Source organism: Thunnus thynnus, chromosome 22, assembly GCF_963924715.1.
Source record: "Thunnus thynnus chromosome 22, fThuThy2.1, whole genome shotgun sequence".
Classification (NCBI taxonomy): Eukaryota; Metazoa; Chordata; class Actinopteri; order Scombriformes; family Scombridae; genus Thunnus; species Thunnus thynnus.
In genome coordinates this window covers 20235042-20256309 of record NC_089538.1, presented here as the reverse complement: position 1 = coordinate 20256309, position 21268 = coordinate 20235042, and the positions used below count along the sequence as shown (strand labels likewise).

At 36.7% G+C, this 21268-nt stretch overlaps 2 protein-coding genes across 5 annotated transcripts in view; one reads left to right on the top strand and one right to left on the bottom strand.

The window, feature by feature from the left end:
• Positions 1–14698, top strand: part of usp12b (ubiquitin specific peptidase 12b) — a 29312-nt gene extending 14614 nt beyond the window's left edge. Inside the window, exons 9-10 of the mRNA XM_067578936.1 lie at positions 341–419; positions 6612–14698. Of these exons, the coding sequence (XP_067435037.1) occupies positions 341–419; positions 6612–6713 (181 nt within the window). The 3' untranslated portion in view covers positions 6714–14698. The remainder of the gene's footprint in view (positions 1–340; positions 420–6611) is intronic.
• A 2003-nt stretch (positions 14699–16701) lies between these two features.
• Positions 16702–21268, bottom strand: part of arhgap36 (Rho GTPase activating protein 36) — an 80271-nt gene continuing 75704 nt past the window's right edge. For 3 of the 4 annotated variants that reach the window (XM_067579233.1, XM_067579235.1, XM_067579237.1), the window contains exon 12: positions 16702–19547. In XM_067579233.1, coding sequence (XP_067435334.1) covers positions 19213–19547 — 335 coding nt within the window. In that variant the 3' untranslated portion in view covers positions 16702–19212. The remainder of the gene's footprint in view (positions 19548–21268) is intronic. The other variant, XM_067579234.1, reaches the window with a different exon arrangement.

Sequence of the window (21268 nt, the reverse complement as noted above, 5' to 3'; positions counted from 1 at the left end):
GAGTTTGATGTAATCCTCAGGTGGATAAACATATTTAGACACAAAAGGCTAACACGCTGCGGTCTGTTGAGATGAGAACATGTTATTCCCACATGCTCCAATAAGAAGGGTCACTCGGTTTATCACAAACACAAAAATTTTAAGTGGTGCTGAGCTGTTTTATTTGCAATTTTGGAGCATTTATTTAATGTTCACTTCGTTGGCTTTGACACAGTAATAACAGACGATTATATTCTTGCTTGGGAATAAAAGAAAAACCGTTTAACACCATTAGACGTGTATGAAATGCCTCGCATGTGTTATTTTTCACAATGTGTTTCCTTTTGTCTCTGCTCGTCAGTGGTCCTAACCGTGGCCACTACATCACCATTGTCAAGAGCCACGGCTTCTGGCTGCTGTTTGATGACGACATTGTAGAGGTGAGGAAGGTTTTCTTATGTCTTCTTTAGGTTTTTTTTAGTATTTGTTTAAAAAAATAGTCATTTATTCCATTTGGCGGTTAAATGGATGCCTCAAATTTTGAATACAGTCATTAAAAAACTGCCCATTTTAAAGGCATTATGGTATGAAATGATCTTGTATCCACTTCTGTCACATCATCAGTCGGTAAACCTTTATTTTTTTTCAATATACAAAGATAAGATGCTGCACATCATCTGGTCCTTACGTAGAAAAGAGTAAAACTGCTCGGTAAAAACTTTTTCAGTGGTGTAATATTTATGCTTTATCCTTTTCTGCTGCAACTCATCCTCGCTGTTGCAAAAGGAACAACCAGTCCCATAAAATCAAGATTTACAAGCAGGAAAAAAAAAAAAAGTAGTTTATTGATTTGATGATGTCAAGTCTTCAAATGGTTGTAAAAGTCTGAAAAGAAATGAAAAAATAACGACACCTTGAGCCGTTGAAACCTCTTTTTGTTATTTCTTTCACTTTTATTTTTTTTACACATTCGCACCTGCAAATGAAATTCCTGTAATAAACGATTTATGAACCAAAGTTTGAGTCCTTAACAAGAGAAAAACAAAAGTAACAGGCAACAAAAATGTTAAAAACTGAATAAAATCGGCTTTAAAAAGACAGAAACAAATTGAACAAAGACTCAGCTAAACTCAAGGTTATCAAGTTATACAATATGTTAAAAATGTTATATAAAATTCAAAAAGTAATACAGACAGAAAAGGCTTCAGCGATAACATTTTAAAAATAATTATGAAACAAACCAGTGCAAAGAGGCTGAAACAGGTGTACTGTGAAATATCTACGAGTAAAAACTTTTAAGCAAACATCCGACCAAACGACGACTGAGATTAAAATCTCCTCTTAGTCTCCTTTCCTCACAGTCTCATTTAGAAGTTTCCCCATCTCCTCTTAACCAGACAGGAATTTCAAGTAGCTATCCTTCCAGACTCCGGGTAGAAGATCCTGGCGCTCCAAATGTTGTGCCTGGAGTTCGTATGACAGGCCGACCTACATACCTCAACCTCCTCTAAATAATGAGGAGTTAAAATAAGGTTTAGTGATCAGCGTGCTATTAGAGAAAGAGAAGAAGAGTGAATGGAAATAACCATGAAGGAGATAATAGGAGGAAAAAGAAGACAAAAGTGGACATCTGCTTTAGATTAAGAACGCAGGATTTAGCCTGAAGGCTTCTTCTCATATTCACCATGTACTTACTTTTGATTTTTTTTTTTTTTAATTGAAGCATTTTTCATCCCAGTTATGCAATTTTAAAGGACCAATGTGTAGGATTTAGTGGCATCTAGTGGCGAGGTTGTGGATTGCAACCAACAGAATACCACCAAAGAAGAAGACCCACTCCTGTAGATATAAAGGGCAACAATTCCTATTATCAGGTGATAATTCACTAATTAAAACATACTTACAATTATATTCCGTTCTGCTAGACGCCACTAAATTCTACACACTGCACCTTTAAGGTTTTTTTTTTTTTTTAAGATAAGGAAGACCTGGAAGAAAGAGACGGCACATTGTGTAACGAAAATAAGAAATATGACAGATGTCAGCTCTGTCTGCTCCAGCCCCTCATTCCTCTTCTTTTAATATTTATAGTCTGCAAGCAGGTGATACTGACGTGGAATGTGGGAATAACCAAGTTTTTCACAAAACACTGGTGCTCAAATAGAATTAAAATATTTTAGTTTTTTTTTTTTTTTTTATTAAATTACCGGCCTGCTGTTCCTCCTCCTCTGCAGTGTCTAATTCACTATAAAACCATCTGCTTTCCTCTCTGATGTTGCGACAAGGGGAAAACATGGCAGTCTGACATCCTTCTAGCATGTGTGATAGCGCTCAGCCCCCCCCTCCCCGCCCCCCCACCACCCTTGTTGAATGGTTTCCCAGCTCCCCTCCCAGCATGCTTCCATCCACGCTGGTAGCCGACATGTCAGCAGTCAAAGATGTAACTGTTTGCGTAATGATGATTTACCAATCCACACGTGGGGCGGGGGCGGGGGGGGAATTAACCAGCATCTCCCACCCTGCAATCAACAAGTACATCATCACTAGTATATAGTGTGAGCCAAAAGCATGATGTAGCTTTTTAGTCATTGGCAGTTCACCACCGCAGAACTTGTCCAAAACCTCGGCATGCTGCTGTGTCTGAGCCGCAGCCAAGTAACCTTTCAGTTTGTTATTTTTCTTTCCTCCGAGCCAGAAAGTACGGCATGCCACAGCAATCAAGCTATCAGCAGTTAACGGACTGTGCAGTCATAATGGTTAAACCTTCCAGGACTTGTTGAGGTTCAGTCTGTATTATAGACACGAATGTACTAACAAGGTTTTCATAGCTGTGTAAATGTTTTTTGTTTCACGTCAGCGCTTTTTTAGCTTTTTAGTGGCTTGTTCAAAAAGTGTCCGGCTGGTTTTATGTTCAAAAACTAATGAACAATGAGAAGACGAAGTAAAGGTTAAAAGAAATGACAAATTAATTTTTCTTTCTCAGTCTGATGATGTAAATACTCCAAACAAGTATTGGAAATACTTTATTTTATTTTAGGGTGAGTAATTTCCAAGTATTTCACTGAAAATTCCCAAAGAAGTATAACTATATAATTTGATGCTAATTACCAGCAAATTAGGAATTTATTAAAAAAGAAAATTGCTCCATAAACCCAAGTGATTTTTTTTAAAAGAATGTATTATTTGAAACTTTAGTCTCCATTTATGTTGAATTGTATTTGTAGACGAATTTTTGCATGTTTGACTGACCTGCTTTGCACCGACTAGTGTCTGTCTGCTAACAATTAATTGGAAGTTTCTGTATTTTACTTATAATTTGTATTAAATTACATAGGACTTATTAGAAAATTATAAACCTTTTAAAGTAAAGCTTTCCCCAAATATCATGGAGTAATTTAACAGCATCTACAAAGTGAATTACATCAGTTTTTTAAAGTCTAAAGGAAACAAATCACTTTTATTTGAAATTAATGGTCTGAGACTTTCGTACAATAACGTGCATCAATTTAAATTTGAACTAAAGCTGCAACGATTAATCGATTGGAACAAAATGATTAGGCGACTATTTTGATGATTGATTTTCAAACATTCATCGGCTCCAGCTTTTCAAACGAGACGATTTGCTGTTTTTCTTTGTCATCTATGTTGCTATACAGTAAATTAAATATCTTAAAATTACGAAGCATCAGTCAGACAAAACAAGCTTGAGGACATCACCGCGGGCTCCGAGAGATTGTGGACGCCATTTTTTTCACAATTTTTTGACTGCTTTTCATCAACTAAACAATTAATTGAGAAAATAATCGACTGATTAATCGGTATTTAAAATAATCAATATTTGCAGCCCTGTCTTGAACCATTAATGCCATTTATATTCTTTACATGACTTTAACAGTCCCACTACTCTACTGTCGCCTCTAAAAGTACTAAAACAATGTTTTCACAAGTTGTCGCTCTTTAAATCCTGAGAGCTGACGTTTGTTAATACACACGGATTTTAAATTTGTTTTTTTTTGTTTTTTTTACGGCTAGACTACAGTTATATAATCCTTTCCATTGCACGTCACGTCTGCATCCATTTTTGTAAATATTACATTATGTCATAGTGTAATTTAACTGCTCTGTAATAATGATAATGAATAGTTACTTTGAGAAAATGAATATTTATTCCACAACTCTTCCACATGAGTCTGTAAATAGTAATTATTGAAAACTAATGATTGTTTTGAGCAGAAAAACACATTTAAAAGTCTAAAACTCATCTGCATGTTTGACAAAATGGTCAGTCAGGGCTCCAGACCAACTTTTACACTGGTAGCACTGGTGCCAACAAGTTTGTCACTTGGTCACACTAGCACACTTTTTTTTCTTGGTACACAGGCCTCAACACTGCGACTAAAGTGGTTGCATATGTGACCATTTTTTCAGTGTGTGAGATAAACAGAGGAGGCAGCGGCGGTGGGGGGGAGGACGAGCAATGGTGCAGGTTCCTCCTCCTCATCCTCCTCCTCCTCCTCTTCGCCCTGCTGGTCGCTCGTGCCGCCGGTGTTTTGTTAGTCTGCGTCCAACTTGCGCTGAACCTGCTGCTGCTTCTTCCGGCGGGTCACCGTGTCAAGCGCCTGCTGTTCTCACCAATGTGTCGCTGCTGACAACTGTGTCTGTCTCTTCGCTCTCCTCACCCCTCGTTCCTGTCAGACCGCCACTGCAGCCGCATCCTCGTTAAGATGCACCCACATAAATGCGACCACGTGAAATTTGAGCTTGCACACTTTGAATAAACGGTCGCAGGCTGGCACCCTGTTAGTTACGTAAAAGTGAGATGTAGCAGATGGGCTAAAACATTCAAAGCTGCTGGTGTGGTCTCTCTATAGCACGTTCTTCATATAAACTAAATATTTTATACAGGAAAATACGTCAGTCTTCCTTTCTGACTCAAATACGGTTCCAGCTCAGTGATGATTCTAGTTTTCCCCCAATTAAAACATCAAATCTATACATTAGAGGTATTTCTTTACACTTCTTCGGGAACCCAAATGAAAATAGTTTATTTTTCTTTTTAAATCTCTCGGGCAAGCGGGAAAAAGTCACCCCCGCTGTTTTGAATACAGAGGAAACCGCTGCTCAGTCACAGTCATCAAGGACTGATGTTTAAAACCGATCCCACCACCAGTGTGTTTTTCCACTATGATGGGAAGGAGGTTCCTCGCTAACATCTGGTCCGGCAGACCAGAAACTGGCCGAGTTTCGGAAGATTCCGCTGAGTTTGCAGAGCAGAAATTCTTAACTTATCACTTTTTTTTTTTTTTTATGGTTTTGAGATTTACTGGCTTGCTTTTGTATTCTGTCTCTTACTCTCTTTCTTATAAATTATATCTTCCTTCTCTTTTTTTTTTATTTTTTTTTTATCTCTTCTGTTTTGGATCTTTCCACCTGGAACTGAAACCACTTCATTTTTCTAAAGTTGTGAGCCAGTTCTCTTTCACCGCCACTCTAAAAGTATTGTTTTTGTGGTTTGTGTGTTCAGCCCCTCTCATCTCTCTCTCTCTCTCTCTCTCCCTCTCCCTCTTTGGATAAAACTCCTACACCAAATAAGAAACAGTTGTCAGGGCAGAGTCTCAAGATATTCACCACCTACTTGTCAACAACAACATCAACACTTGATTTTTTTTTTTTTTAAAGGGGAGATTTGGTAGCGAAATGAGAAAGAGAAGCCTCCGTGAAACAGTTACACAACTAAAGTTCAGCTGAACAGAGCGCCAGTGAACTGAAAGGAAGGATTTTATTTATGTGTTGCTAACTCAGACCTCAGTCATGTCTTCAGGTCAACTTTATACACAGGTTTACCGAGATTATAGAAAAAAAATATATTTATTTTCATGCCAGGAGAGGTAGTAATGTTTTGCAGATATGTACTTAAGAATAACAAATGACTACAGAAATAACAGCTGTGGTTTGTCGAAGAATGTTGTCTCTCAAAACCCAGTCACACAAAAAAAAAAAAAATACCAAAGCGATGTTGAATTGTGGTAAATCTTTCTTGGCTCCCTGACGCATGACAAACATTTGTCGTCTGTCAGTTTGCTCTGTGAATAGGGAGAGGAGGAGGGGGGAGAAACAGCAAAAAACAGGTTGCAAATTTATAATATCATCTCTACTTTTGTGCCACTTTGGAAGGTTATCTTGTAGGTTTTTATTGTGATAAAATATGCTTTTTTTTTTTTCCTTGTCAAATTGAGGAATTCAGAATGATTTAACATGAATAGACACAAAAATATTTGAGGCAGAATGTTCTTGGCTTTTGTTGCTTTACAGGATGTGCTGAATGTGTGTGATTTTTTTTCTTGTATCTGCATGAAGAATAAAAGAGAAACTATTTCATGTTCCTGGACAGAAATATGTACTAAATTCTAGCTTCAAGAAATAGTTTTGGGGGGAGTAGCTTTCCCTTTCAGAGAGTAAAGTAAATTGATACCACTGATGTCTGCGCTTCTATGCCAAGATGGCAAATAAACGTATTCCCCAAAATGTTGAACTAGTCACTGAAGCACATCGAACTGTCAAGAAAAGCAATTTCACTGGGAAACCTTCACATGTCTCAAGTCCAACTTCTGTCTCGTTTTGTTTCCTTGCAGAAAATTGACGCGCAGGCGATCGAGGAGTTCTACGGTCTGACTTCGGACATTTCCAAGAACTCTGAGTCAGGATACATCCTGTTCTACCAGTCCAGAGACTGAGCCAGCCAGTGGTAAAAATCCCCAACGAACTGTCACTCAACAGAAGGGGGAGGGGCTTACGGCAGCCACCGGCTCCGCCCAGTACGCTCACATAAGTATCCAGGCTTTATTCCCTGTAGGCGGAGCTTTGCACTGGAGCGTCACGCGGATCGGTTGAGACGTGTGCAAGGTCGCATGGCAGCCTCCTGGATTATGACCGTTACGATCCTCTGAGCCCACACTGCAACAAAGCACCTTAGACTTAAACTTTTTTTTTTTTTTTTTTTTTTTTTAAAAACGGCTGATTCCGTCATACTCGGCGCGCTTTGCACTGTGGCATCAGCTGGGACGACCCGAGTAACGCCAATCCAAGAGGCTGACATCGCCGCGTGCACAGCGGTTCATTTTTTTGGAGGGAAAAAAGCAGTTTGAGACCGTGCAGATGATGCAGATTTAACCAATCAACTGTTTTTTCGGATGAACGTCCGTGATGGAGGATCGTAATATTCCTCGTCATGAGTAACCACCGGTGTCATCACACTTCTTTAGCCTTTTTTTTTGTGTGTGTGTGTGTGTGTGTATATTATACCGTGCTAAAATTAGCTTTCCACAGTGACCGTAAGGGTTTCCTTAGCTTATATGCTAACACACAGGTACCATGCGATCACTTTAAACACCCCCACCCCCCCCCCCTCCCCCTTCCTCCCCCCCGAAACATTCTCTAGCGGAGAAACTAATACCTGACAGCTTTGATAGATGTCCCACCTGTCACAACAAAACTACTGACACTACCTTTTTAACGAAAAGAAAAGTTTTTGAAACGTGTTCGGAGCGCAGAGCGGCGCGGCGACGCAGTTGCTAGTTTGCAGTGTTTGTATCATACGGTGGGTTGCCATGAAGTGGTGCTAACAAGTGTTATTGGCGAGGCGGGAAATGAAAAACCAGCCACTTTTAGAGAAAAGTGTTGAATCGGTTAAATTCGGCTTTGACAGATGAGTAAAGCTAATTATTTTCAGTTTTTACAAAGACTATTGGGGACTTTATTGTTTTTAATTTCAAATATTAAAGAAAAACAAGGGAAAATTTGAAAAAAAAAAAGCTGGGTGAAAGTCTAATTTTACCTGAAATACAGTTTACAGTATCTGTAATTTAACCAATATTGTTTTTTATGTATTTTTAAAAGTTTATTTCAGCAGCTCATTTGCATTTTTCCCTATTTTTCTCTTAATTTTCTACTACAAGGTGCATTCTATGAGTGTGTTTTACTCTTAAATGCGGTAATCTGCATCCTGAAGCAGAAAACACAACTTTTTGATGATCAGAAACATAAAATATTGGTAAAAATCAGTTAAACCCAGATATCTGGAGGTTCTTTTAGGGTAAAAACTGAAAAGAATGAGCCTTACAGATCGCCAACAACCCTGTTCTTGTTTAAATGTAGCTGGTTACGCAGCGAAAGCGGCTGGTGAGAACGTCACTGGTGTGTCGTGCCATTACAGGTCATGTTTGGTGCCACAGTGGGGTAAAAAAACAAAAAAACTCAATAAGGGAAGACATTGAACGAAGGGTTGTCAGGTATTTCAATGTTAAACAGCATAAGCTAACTTTTTTTTTTTTTCGTGGTTTGGACAGCGAGCACAGTTGCCTTTGCAGATTGCTTTCAAAAGTTTGTTTTAACATTTTTGACTTTTTTAAAAAAAAGCCAGAATATGCACATTTGTATCATTTTTTTTAAAGTGACACACACACACATAGAGGGAGAGAAATATATGTTTTCTTTCCTTTTTTTTGTCAGACATCCGAACTGTCACACTACATACAGGCCCATCTGAATGTTTCTTTTAGTGTCTTTTTTTTTCCTCATTATTTCAGGAAACTTTAACACCTCCGATACGCGCACACACACACACACACACACACACACACACACACACACATCTCGCTGCAGCTATTTCAGTACACTCATAATATCAGCCACCAATCACACTCTGACAAATTTTGACTCTGGCTTAAGTGTTTCTAGTGCAGCTGCAGCTCTGGCAGGCAGTCAGACCTTTTTACATAACATGTTTTTCACTCCAGAAATCTTAAATTGCTGCCCTCAGTAATGCTGAGCGATGCTAACGGATGTGGAACGAGTCTGTTTGGTATATTTTAATGCAGTAAGACTGTCACCACTGTTGTTCTGATAACATGTTTGTCTCAGCAGTTTAAAATGGCTTTCCTCTCCTCAGTATCTTTTAAAATCTAATTTAATTCGCAAGAATTTAAGTAGATTAATTGATATCTGCAACCATTTATCAACATTTTTTTCAAGCAAAAACAAATATTTGATGTCTCCAGGTTCTCAAATATGAGAATTTGTTGCTTTTCTTAGTCGTACATGATAGTGAATTGAATATTTTTGTTTTTTAAGACCTCACCTCGTGCTCTAGGATACTGTGATGGACATATTTACTGCTTTCTGATGTCTTATAGACAGAAAAATTAACAGATTCAAACATGAAAATAACTGATTAGTCCGTAATGATCGTTTGTTACCACCTCGAGGGCTGCAGCTACTAGCTATTTGAACTTAATTCATCCTATTAGTGGTGAAATTAAAGGATTATGTCAAACATCTGGCAGTAACGCCGCTTTTCTAAAAAATCTGCAAATTTCTGAAATTATGTAATACACTATTCACATCACATCATGCTGAATTAATAAAAAAATTAGTGCTAAAACAAGAAAGTTCTAGTAAATGGATCAAATTCTATATAATTGTTGTAAATAAAAATGTCACACATTTGTAGTTTCCACCTTAACCAGTGTGAGAAATTGCAGGTTTCTTTATAAACTTTATACTGATGTTCTAACAACGTAAAAAAACTTCCAGGAAGTGTTTATATCCTAACATTCTGACATTTTGAAGCTGGAAAAAATAAATCCATTACATGAAATATCAATAATTAACAGTTAAAAAACAAATTAGTAGCAAGCATATCAGAAATACAAATAAATATGTACATTTTAGTAAATTGTGACTTCGTTGGCCTTAACAGTCACGATCTTCAAGTCAAGAAGTTAAATGTCTCCAATGTGGCAACAACATTGGTTCTTTTGTCTATAAAATGTCAGAAATTAACGGTGTAATTAACGCTCACAAATAGGTTTTAATTGTGCTGAGGCGAGGAGAAACAGGAGCCATTTTAAAAGCCTTTTAACTCCGTAACTCAAGCCTGCTGATCGGCAACAGCCTTCTCTTTCACCTCCATTGTTTTTGTTAAAACGCACAAAGAAACCAAATATAGGATTCTTGGTTTAGTATTTTTTTTTTTTTTTATGTTCTACACTGCCAGTGTAACGTCACTCCTGGATAGTTCGATAAACGATCCGTGTGGAGTTTGAGGAATAATCTACGAACATGTGGGGCTCGAATCCCGTCTCAAATTAACAAGCTCTGTCCCTGTCATGCCTCGTAACGGAGCTGCAGCAGATGGAAAGTGAATGGAAACATGCTCTCTGCGGCCTTTAAAAGGTGTTTATATCCTACAGTAGATGAGTGGCCCTGGCAGTGGGTCAAGTATTATCTGAATGTTAAAATGTACAGTAAAATAAAAATAGGGCTGCTGCTGCTTGACCTGTAAACACCATTTGGATTTGGGTGCGTCTCGATACTCTGAAGTAGCTCTCTCTCTCTCCTGCTAAGACAAGAAAAGCACTTTTTATTAACCAATCATTCGTCACAAAATACAAAACGCCTACATGCTTCGTCTTTTATTTAGAATAACGGAGGTCAGGGTGATTTGTAGCCCTGATCCAGTTCGGATACGGCTTGGTGGTAGTGGGCGTTCAACCCCCCAAAAAAGTATTTCTTTACTGTCATCTGTGCTTGCAATTAGAGGAGATTTATTGGGAACAATGTCTCGGTACACAGACCTTCATCGGGTTATTAGGAAAAAACCTGATGATGGTTATTATTTCCTAATAACCTGATGAAGGTCTGTGTACCGAAACATTGTTCCCAATAAATCTCCTCTAATTGCAAGCACAGAAGACAGTGTGCAGGAGTTCTTTGTCCTGTTATTGTCGGCTCATTGTGGTCATCTCCGATAGACACCTGTCTATTTGCAGATGTGCAAAAGTTCTCCTCCTCGATGTTTCAACAGTGAGACAATGAAATAAGATCCAGGAAGTCCAGTTTGAATTTGAAGGCTTATCAGACGCCAATAAAACCCCACAGCGGTTTATGGTAATTGGAGACAGAATTTTACTGCTTTCAATAGATATCATGGTTTTGTTGCAACATTTCAGTCAAGGAATAGCTCATAAAATTTGTTACGGGAAGTGAAAAGTATGAACTCTGGCAACTGATAAGGTGAGAGGAAAAACAACATGATTTACTCTGACCGAGAAAGGTCTCCGGCCACCAGTGGTAGCGCTGATCATACCGTGTTTGATTTAACATGGTTTGCCGGTTTAGACTGTAATGAAAGAGACCTTTCATGGTCAGGGTAATAAAGCAAAGTATGACGGTCCTGGATCAGGGTTAGGTCATGCTAAATCACTGTCAGTAAACCCAACCACTCATAAACTCTTCTAAGTTGTTATGTAGCAGTTGGGGTTAGATGTTTATTGCGATCGTAGGCATTTGTGGTCGAGTTCATGAACATGTCGTTCAGCCGAATGATTGTAAATGACAGAAGGAGAGGGAGCGACTTCAGACGACGTTTCCCAAATGTTTCGATTCATTCACCGGGTCGAGGCTTCAAAGTCAACACTATTTCCTTCTCCTGTCCGTGCTGCTCTTAAACTGACCTAATCAACACGAAAGGAAGATGTGTTTTACGCGACGTCAAATCTGTTTTGGGGGTCGATCCACTTTGTTTCCTTCAGTTCTGCAATTTTTGATTGTCAGGAAAAAAGGTAGTTTATGATTTGCGAAATGATTTGAGACACAGTTCTATCGAAGCACCGACAGTTTCTGTGGACTTGTTTTCATATGGACCAAATGATGGGTTTACATTTTAAAGGACCAGTGTGTAGGATTTAGTGACATCTAGTGGTGAGGTTGCAGATTGCAGCCAACTGAGTACACCTCCCCTTAACCCTCCTCTTCCAAGCGTGTAGGAGAAGTTTGGTTTGTTAGTTCTGGGCTACTGTAGAAACATGGCGGTACAACATGGCGGCCTCCATGGAAGAGGACCTGCTCCCTATGTAGATATAAAGGGCTCATTCTAAGCTAACAAAAACACCCTGATTCTTATTTTCAGGTGATTAAACACTGATTAAAACATACTTACGAATATTCAATTTCTGCCATTTGATCCCCTTAAATCTTACACACTGATCCTTTTAAGCTTTCTAAGAAAAATTTACATTTATTCAAAGTGTAAATGAACAAAAACAAGCACAAAAAGTGCATCATTTGGAGGATAAAAGTCCACAGATTAAGCTGGTTATGATTCTGTTGTTTTTGATGAAATGCAGTTTCACGGAAACGATGTCACTCCCCAAAACTGGAACTTGTTGGTTGAAATTATTGGCTAGACAAAGCTTTGGAAACCCGTGTTGAAACAAGGCTCTTTTTTTTAATTTAAATACTATTAATATTATTATTATTATGAATGTTTATGTTAACTCATTTTTCTTAGATGTTTCACTTGTTTTTGATATATTTTACTAATTTCACTAGTCTACCATTGTTGTGTAGGCAGCTCTGGATATTTGAGGATTTATTTTTGGTTTAATTTTGGGAGTATGTGATGAGAGATGTTGATGTGTACATAAATACAGATATTATTATTGGAATATAAATAATTGCTTGCTTGAAATAATCAGCAGACCTAGATCAAAAATGTTAGTGGGCGTTATGTCTCAAAAAGTATTTTAATTCTGCTAGTAAATCATTATGCCTGGTGCTTAAAGTAACAAGCCCCACCCAACCGGTTTCACAGGCAGTTTAAACCAAACAGCCCAAAGTAAATTAGCTTTGTCTGATTTCATTAAGATACTTTGATGAAAAACTAGAAGTTCCCTTTGCCAGAAACTGCTGTGCAGAAAGTAACTGACCAAAAACTGTCCTGTGTATCACTGTGTTAAAGGAAAAATCCACTTTTAAGTACATGAAGGATTAAAAAAAACAATCAACAGATGGTGTTTTTCTTTTTGTCTCTCAGCCTGTTTTATAGTTTTAATGTTTGATTTTAGTTTGAATAACTGATCAAATGTAGACGGCCACACCTCAAGACTATTTACAGTGACGTGCTGATAATCGCAATGTTGACGAGCACCAACAGAAAGCTAAAATTCAGCAAAACATAGAAAAGTATATTTCAATGTTGACATAAAAATTTGTTTTGGAATTTCCAACTTGGAAACTGTTAAAGTTTTCACTCCCTGTTCCATTATAAAACACATGTTTGTCATTATTACATAATTTGTCCACTAGAAAGCATTGACGAATTCATTTATCAACTGTAAAATGTTCCCGTCAATTCTTATAATACTTACTCGGTCACCAAGAGATTCTTATCAAACATGTTTTTCTGTAGAAAGAAACCTGATGTATTGATATCTCTATAACTCTTAAATATCGATATTGGTACAAACCATAAATATCCATTATTGGTTGGGCTCCATATTTTACTTTGCTGTTTCTTCTACAAATATGTTTAAAATCCAAAAACTAAATTAAAGGAACTCAAATAAAACCTACATAAAATGCAGTATAAATGTAACAAAATTATTATGCAGCTTAGATAATATCTGATCAAATAATAAGAAAAGTCTACTAATCTAACCTAATACTGGGTGTTAAGTCTTGGTACTTGTAATACTCACTACTCCAAACACAATGTGGACTCGACTCACAAAGTACAAATTAATCCTGATGTCAACATTGTGATTTTTTTTTTTAAGAGTCTTGAGGGTGTTTGCTGTTGATATTTGGATAAAAAAGTCTCTAAAATATCAGCAGTAAACATCAGCAAATAGTGAGAGCTTCTTTCTACAGCCTCAATTTTTTATGTCCATGTTCTCTAATCTAATGCAAATAAAGATGCAGGCGGATCAGTTTCTACACCAAAAGTTGCTGAAAACAGACCAGAGAGTCTGATTTTTTTCTTACAACTACAGTAACAGACGAAAGTTCAACATCAAGATACTTAGTAAGCTCCTATATGTTCAGCATTTGATCAAAAGCATTAAATTCAAACCCTTTTTCATAGTGTTTGTAGAAAGGCATTATGGGAAATGTAGGAAATTGCAACCAGGAGCAGATGAAGCACCATATTCTGTACAAAAATAACTTTAAATAACACAAACTGACAGCCAGTAGAAGTATAACTATTGGTGGATTTTTCCTTTAACAATTTAAGTCCTATTCTCTGAAAATGTCCCTTCAGGGCTCCGGTCGTCCACATCACTCCCCCCTTTACAGACTCACCAAGAATGTAAATGTTTTGAACCCGTTATGTGACGGGCGAAGAGTGACTGAATGTGTCATTAACACTCCGATATTGTACTTGTGTGCAAAGTGGCAGCAGCCTCGCAGACGCAAAAACACAACTGTTGGTTATTCAGAAAATACTTAAGCTCCTTGATTTGTTCATATTTTAGCAGTTTTGTGAAGCAGAATTCGAACTGTAAGAAAGTAAGTTTGTGTTTTGGCGTTGATTTGCATAGAATATTTAGTTATGGAGAACGTAGAAAACAGAAAAAATCTTGTTTTGTTGCAGACTGTGGTGAAAAAAAAAAAAAAAAACTCAAGGTGCTTAAGTCCTTTCTGAAGACTTAATTGGTCATAAATTGCACAATTTGACAGCCAAAAAGAGATTAACCAATCAAAATGAAAAATTTAATCCGTCTCTTGTGTTTTTTTTGTATTTGTGGGGCTGCTGCTGCTCATCCTGCTGTCTGAAGTTCATTCTTGAATACATGTAGATGCAGTGAAGTTTGGGAATGACGGCTGGTTCTGATAGTGTCCAAACTATTTGAAATAAAACACAAGCTGGTTTCAATGATGGAATGATCTGGATCTGGTCTTTGTCTCGTCTCTTTTTATGCCTGCACATGTTCATATTTACATTTTTAGGACTATATGGGTGGGCAGATTATCCATTTTTTTGCTGTGTATATATACTATTATATTACATTATTTTCTAGATAATCATTGGGTCTATAAAACATCAGGAAATTATGAAAAATGCCGTCATCAAAATGTCATGTTTTGCACAAGTAAGAGTCCAAAACCCAAAGAAATAAGTCTGTTATACTGTAATACACTGTAAGTTTTTCTCTTTTTTTACATTTGAGAAGCTAGAACCATAAAAATGTTTTGCCACTTTTGCTTGAAAACTGACTGAAACGATTAGTTGATTATCAAATTAGCTGCTGATTAATTTTCTGTCAATCAACAAATCGATTAGTGACTAATAAGTTGAAGATTTCTGCAAAAATATTTGAAATTTGATTAGCATTTTACATGATTTTAAATAATAATCTTTTCCCCCGTAATGGCTCCAATCGGCAGTTTCCATCATCTGAAGCAGAGGAGCTTCAGTGATCTTATCAGCCAATATAATCTATAGTAAATTGTAGGTGATGCAAAATAACATTAGTCAGTATTTACTGAATTTGTCTCATTGAACTCATGCTGTTACACATAACAGTGGTCCATGCTCTCTTTAAATACTGAGTGAGTTATTGTCGAACAGTCGTCCGTTAAATAGCAAGCTGGCACAAGCAAAAGAGGATGTTGTAGTTTTCACTGATGTGGTTGACTGACGTAAAATTCTCTTGTTTAATTTTATATTGCATCTTGCATTTTCATCCTTTAACATATTTAAGCATATTGGAAAAAGATGTTCTCACTTTAGCATATTGTTTCAGAGTTTTGAGTTTTCAAACTATAAATACGAGAACTAAAAATACTTAAAAGTTGCTCTTTTTTTGCAGTTTCAATGCACACTGTTGTCCCACAATGCAACATAAATAAAGAAAAGCTGCTCTACCAGCTGAAAAATTCTGCAGACGAGGTGCGGGTGAAGACTCTGAATACAAAAACATTTTTTTTACCTTCTATTTGTTTTGTATCCACACCAGAAATTTCCCGTGCCATCCATCATACCTGCCAAAACAGTGCAGTTAACATCATTACATATAATGTACAGAAGTGTTATACAGTAGTTTATTGCATTAGTATGAAACTGAGACTGACTATCACATTTATTCACAGTTAAATGTAAGTATTTTTTACCCACTAAATTACATGTAATTTCACAAAATAATGAACAATGCTAGAGAATTGTATCTTTATCTTCAACCAGCTGAAAATGTATTAAACATTAAACAAATATGGAAGCTTAAAGTCTCAAGATCTCAAGATAAATCTGAGGCATAAGACAGAAAAATACATTTTTTTTACACAAAATTATGGTTATTTTTGGGATTTGTAAAATGCTTTGATACTTGTAGCTCTTCAAGGCTTCTAAAATCCTTTAAATGAAACAATCTGAGAACTAAAAATCAGTCTTTTGGTTGCGCTGCTCACAACTCAAGTCCACACTAACAACATAATCTGTGATGAAGTTAACGGAGATTTACTTACCGGTGGATGAAATCCGATCCTGCAACTGAACAGAAGTTTCCCGCTGAAAGGTAAGTACTGTAAAATATATTTAAAGGCAGATTTCATTTTGTAGACTGTAAGTATGATTGTGTATTTTTTTTACTGTATTTTATGTCCCAACAGGGGAAGACAAATAGCTGCAATCATAATATTGAAAACAGATCTAAATGGAAGACACTGGAAGTTGAAAAGAGAGAGTTTTCTGCCTGCGTATTTTCTGTGAGATCATCTTCTCCCAGAGGGCGTTTTTGTCTTCTGACTCACATTCAGATGCTTGCTGCGCTGCCAAAAGTACAACCAAAAACTCCCTGAAAACCCTTAAAAGAGTCTTTTATTTCCCCGCTCTTTGTCTCTCTTCTCTCTCCCGGCAGATTACACAATAAGCAACGACACACAAAAGAGGCAGTTTGACATTTAATTTTCTGCAGGTACAGCAGGTGGTACATTTAACACATCTTGATGGATTCCACTGCAGGTTTTTACAGCAATATAGAAAAAGCATCACTCACAAAAAGACAAAATATAGGTTGTTTTTGTTGGGGTTTTTTTTTTGTTCTACAAGGAATCCAAAAGAAATGATGAGACTTTTAACTTCACCTGCTGAGGTGAAGGATCGACTCTGTACAATTTCTGTGTTTTTGGTGAAGAAATGCAACGTTAGGAAGTAGGAAAATCTCTGTACAACAATAGAAACATTGACTTCTACTACAAAAGAGGCCAGAAACAAACATCTGTACAGTAGTGCTTCTAGTTGTTTGGCACTATTCCCAAACCTAATACATTTATCTACATACTTGACCGAGATAATATGAGTCCTCAGATGGTAGGAAAGCAATACGAGGGTTCGCTGGTGTGGTGAATGTTGCCCTCTTGTGGTTAAAGGGACGTAACTCTTGTATGACATTGCTGTTAGTATTGATTTTCACTATTTCAGTGTTGTTTCAGTGACTGTTTCACACTGAAATGCTCTATGTAAGCTAGATCTGTGGTTCCCAAGCGGATCTCTCTGAGGGGTCACATGATATATCAGGGATTGTGAGATGATGAGCCTGATAGGAAATCAGGAAAAAAATAAACATCAAGATAGAGCTTGAAAGTTAATTCTTGACCTTGAAAAAAGTAGTTGACAAAATGATCAATATTTTTGGAGCTTTCTCCACAAATGGAGTTGCAAAGTTTGTAGTTTGCAATTGTAGATGCACATTTTTCTTTAACGAAAAAAGAAGCTCTGCTGCAGAAAATTACAGGTATTTTACCAAATTGGCCTGAATAACCGTTATTTTTTTTATTGTGTAATACTGGATGGTGTAGGGGCCCAAAAGTTATACAGGAAATAAATAAATAAACATGATTAATTAGAAATAAATAAATCTTAATTTTGCCAAAAAAAAAAAAAAAAAGGAATCACATGTATTCATTTCAACATTTATTTGTAATTAATTATGGTCATTTATTCATTTATTTCCTGTGTCATTTTGGCTCAAATATTCATGTTTGAAAAGCGAGGGTCATCTTATATTCGGACCAATATAGTAATTTTGTTTATGACTTTTGTCTGATCATTGCTTTTTTCTTGTGTAAAACTGGATGAATACTACGGAACCGTAATGCATTCACTTGAGAAAAAAAAAATTTTGCCCTGTTTTTTTGAATTAATGAGATACCTCAAAATCAAATTTCGTTGTGCCTAAAGTAGGGTAATTATGGTAACTCTCAGCTCTGTAGGCAGTCTGGTGTGTTTGTCTCATCTATCTTTAATTTAGAAAAACAGCAGAATTTTTATGTTTCATGAAAACATTTCTCAGAATTTCCAAGATAATTATCTCAATAACTCAAAAAAAAGGGCAATTTCTTTTTTTCCTCAAGTGAACATTTAACAGACAAAACAAACCATGAAACTGTGAAATTACCCACAATTTCCATAATTTCATAATTTTCATCACAAAGTCTCTGTGCCTGAATGGGGAAGTGGCATTAAAACATAGATAAAAACAAACAAACAAACTTCGGAAAAGGGACATTTTGAAATAACTGATGAAATTAAGTAAAAATGAGCTGAAATAGGAAAAGAAGCAGAATATTTAACCTGTTTGAAAACTGTATTTTCTCACAGTTTCGCAGCTATGTTGTGTGTATATGATTATTTCATCACGTCTTCTTTATTCAGTCAATATTGAACACTTGATCAGCATTATGATGTTATAATTGTTGAATAGCGTTAAGTTGAACTGTATATTAGATTTACAGTGGATGTAGCTTATTGCAGGGAAACTGAAACGGGTTGTATATGAATAGATAAAGTGTTAGTAGAGTTCATGCAGCTACAGTTAAGGAGTTCTAGGTAGTAGACGAGGGGTGTGTGTGTGTAAAATTCTCAATACATTATTTACATATTATGTACATTGCAATTATTACTGCATCTTCTTCCAGATAATCTCATACAAAGATTCATTTTGTCACTTTTCCTTCATTTACTGATGTCCGTGTCTCTGATGGAGCGACATCAGTCCAAACTGTCTTTGAAAACATTTTCTTCTTCGTCTCTCGCTTTTCTTCTTGCTCTCTGTGTCCCAACTTCACACACACACACACTCACAATCACACACATATATATACACGCTGTGTTCCAGAGATGCCAAAAAAAAGTGGGAAATTTCAAATTCCAACAGGAAAATCTGCAACAGGAAGTTTCTTAAAGTTGAAAGTTCAGGTGGGAAACTCAGGATTCTTAAATCTGATGTCATGTCGACACATTTGATCCAAGAAATACAATTTTAACAGTTGATGTTTAGTATTATTGGATCTTAATACCTTTATAAAAAAAAAGCAACTGAAACTTTGACCTCTGACAGCAACACACACACTCTCTCTCCTCTTCATGTTCATCTTTGTCATCCTCGCCCTTTATCATACCATCGTCTCCGAGCTCGACCCTTTCCCGGTGAAGAAGTCCCAGAAGTTAGCGGCGGGTGACGGCTTGCTCTCCTCCTGCGGCGTCTGTCTCACCCAGATGCTGCTCTCGCTGGAGCCACTCAGACTGGAGCAGCTGCCGCTGCCGGCGCCGCCCAGCGTGAAGCTCAGCGCAGACCCCAGTGGGCCCCTGCGGTCCTGGGTGTCAGGGTCCGGACCGTGGAGTCTGGAGGTGGAGGATGAGGAGCAGGAGGGCTGGGCCAGGCTAAGCAGGTTGTGGTGGGAGTGGAACTGACGCATGTGGCGGATGGATTTACCTGGAGAGATTTCACCTGGAGGATCAACATCAGGAGAAGGTTCAAACCTGAATTTTAGGTGTTTAAATGTATTTTTGTTTGTTTTATTCTTATGGTGTCTTTGTAAATTAAACCAGGGATGCAGGTGCTTGTGTTCAGACAATGACAGTGGAGGAAATGCTTGAGTTCATGTGTGGAAATGTAAAGTAATAAAAGTAAAAAACTCGAACAGTAATCAGTCATTATTAATACTTAAATTTATGATACTTATTTTCTTTTTGGGGGCAGTTTATGCTTGAGGTTGGACATATAACACAAGGTTTTCCTCCATTCTGGTGATAAAAATACCACATCTCTGTGTAGAAAGATGACGTACAGGTTAATTTATGTAAATCAAAGAAATTTCATAGAAATATTCTACAACTGTATCTGGAAATTGTTCATTATTTAGGTGCGTGTCAGCTGTCTACAGTCTTCAGATGGAGTCTCTGATGTTACTGAAGCTATGAATGAAGTCATGAAGGTTCATTTTTCATGTATTTTTTAATATTCTGTGCATAACATATATTGTACACTTTAAGGTTTAACGTTAAATTGTTATAATTTATTGTATTTGTTACTTAAATGGATTAGCCGTAAGACCAGCATGTTTATTTTTTCTTAAATTTTTCCAACTTCTATTCCTACTAACATATAATTGAAAGTAGTTATTTAAATGTTGTATTGTGGTAACCTTGGGCCTGTTTAGAGGTAAATGTATGTCGTAGCCTAAACAGTGAAATTACGATAATATTACCCTGAGATTTACCTTTAGCCTAACATTATTGTAATTATGAATGAGACGATTTAACTTTAATTATATTATTCAATGTTTGTATATAAGTTGATGTCGTTACTGTCCATTATAGATTATAGATTGGTAGGTGCCTCAAATAGGCTAAATGCTCACAGACTGTGGGACGATGAGACCTCACTTGAGCAGGTGTTGACTACATCTGTCTGAAATGTTATTTGTACCTCAGTTTTACCTGAAACTCTGTATTTCTAATAAAGTTTATTGCAGGTAGAAGGACAGTGTCTTCTGTTGCCTATTATACATTTCCTCCTACATACCTGACTACAAGAAACTGAAGGAGCCTCTACAGTCAAACAATGCAAGATGAAAATGAATAAACAATTATTTATACAGAATTGAGACAGTGAAAAGCAACAGGAGATTGTTTTTACCTCCTATTTTTAGACATTTCTAAAAATGAGAAAAACAACAAATATAAAACACAATGAAACATCTATATGGCTGCAGAAAATTGATAAAATTTGAGAAGGTTCATGTGATATTTACTTTCCCAGTAATTCTTGGTTCTGTGTTTGTAAAACAACTTTGCAGCCGTTTTAGCCAGGACTCTTTCATAAATAAATATATTAAAAAACTAAATATTAAAAAACTGTGCTGAATGTTATTATTATTACTATTATTATCATTATTATTGTTACAACTTCTCCAATGTTGTATGTTTGCAGCTAGGTGGTGCTGTTGCTGCATTTATCATTTCAACACTGAAAAAGTCCATATGAGGTCTGATTCATGTTATAAAGCTTTTAGAAACATTCAGTCAATGTGTTTGGATGAAGAGAAGCAGAATCTTCAGTTTTTATTCAACACATTTAACATGTGAAAGTGACTTTAAAGATGATTTAATGATCTGTAGTGAAACCACTCATCAGTCTGCAGTGACGTCTACAGACGTTATTTTACT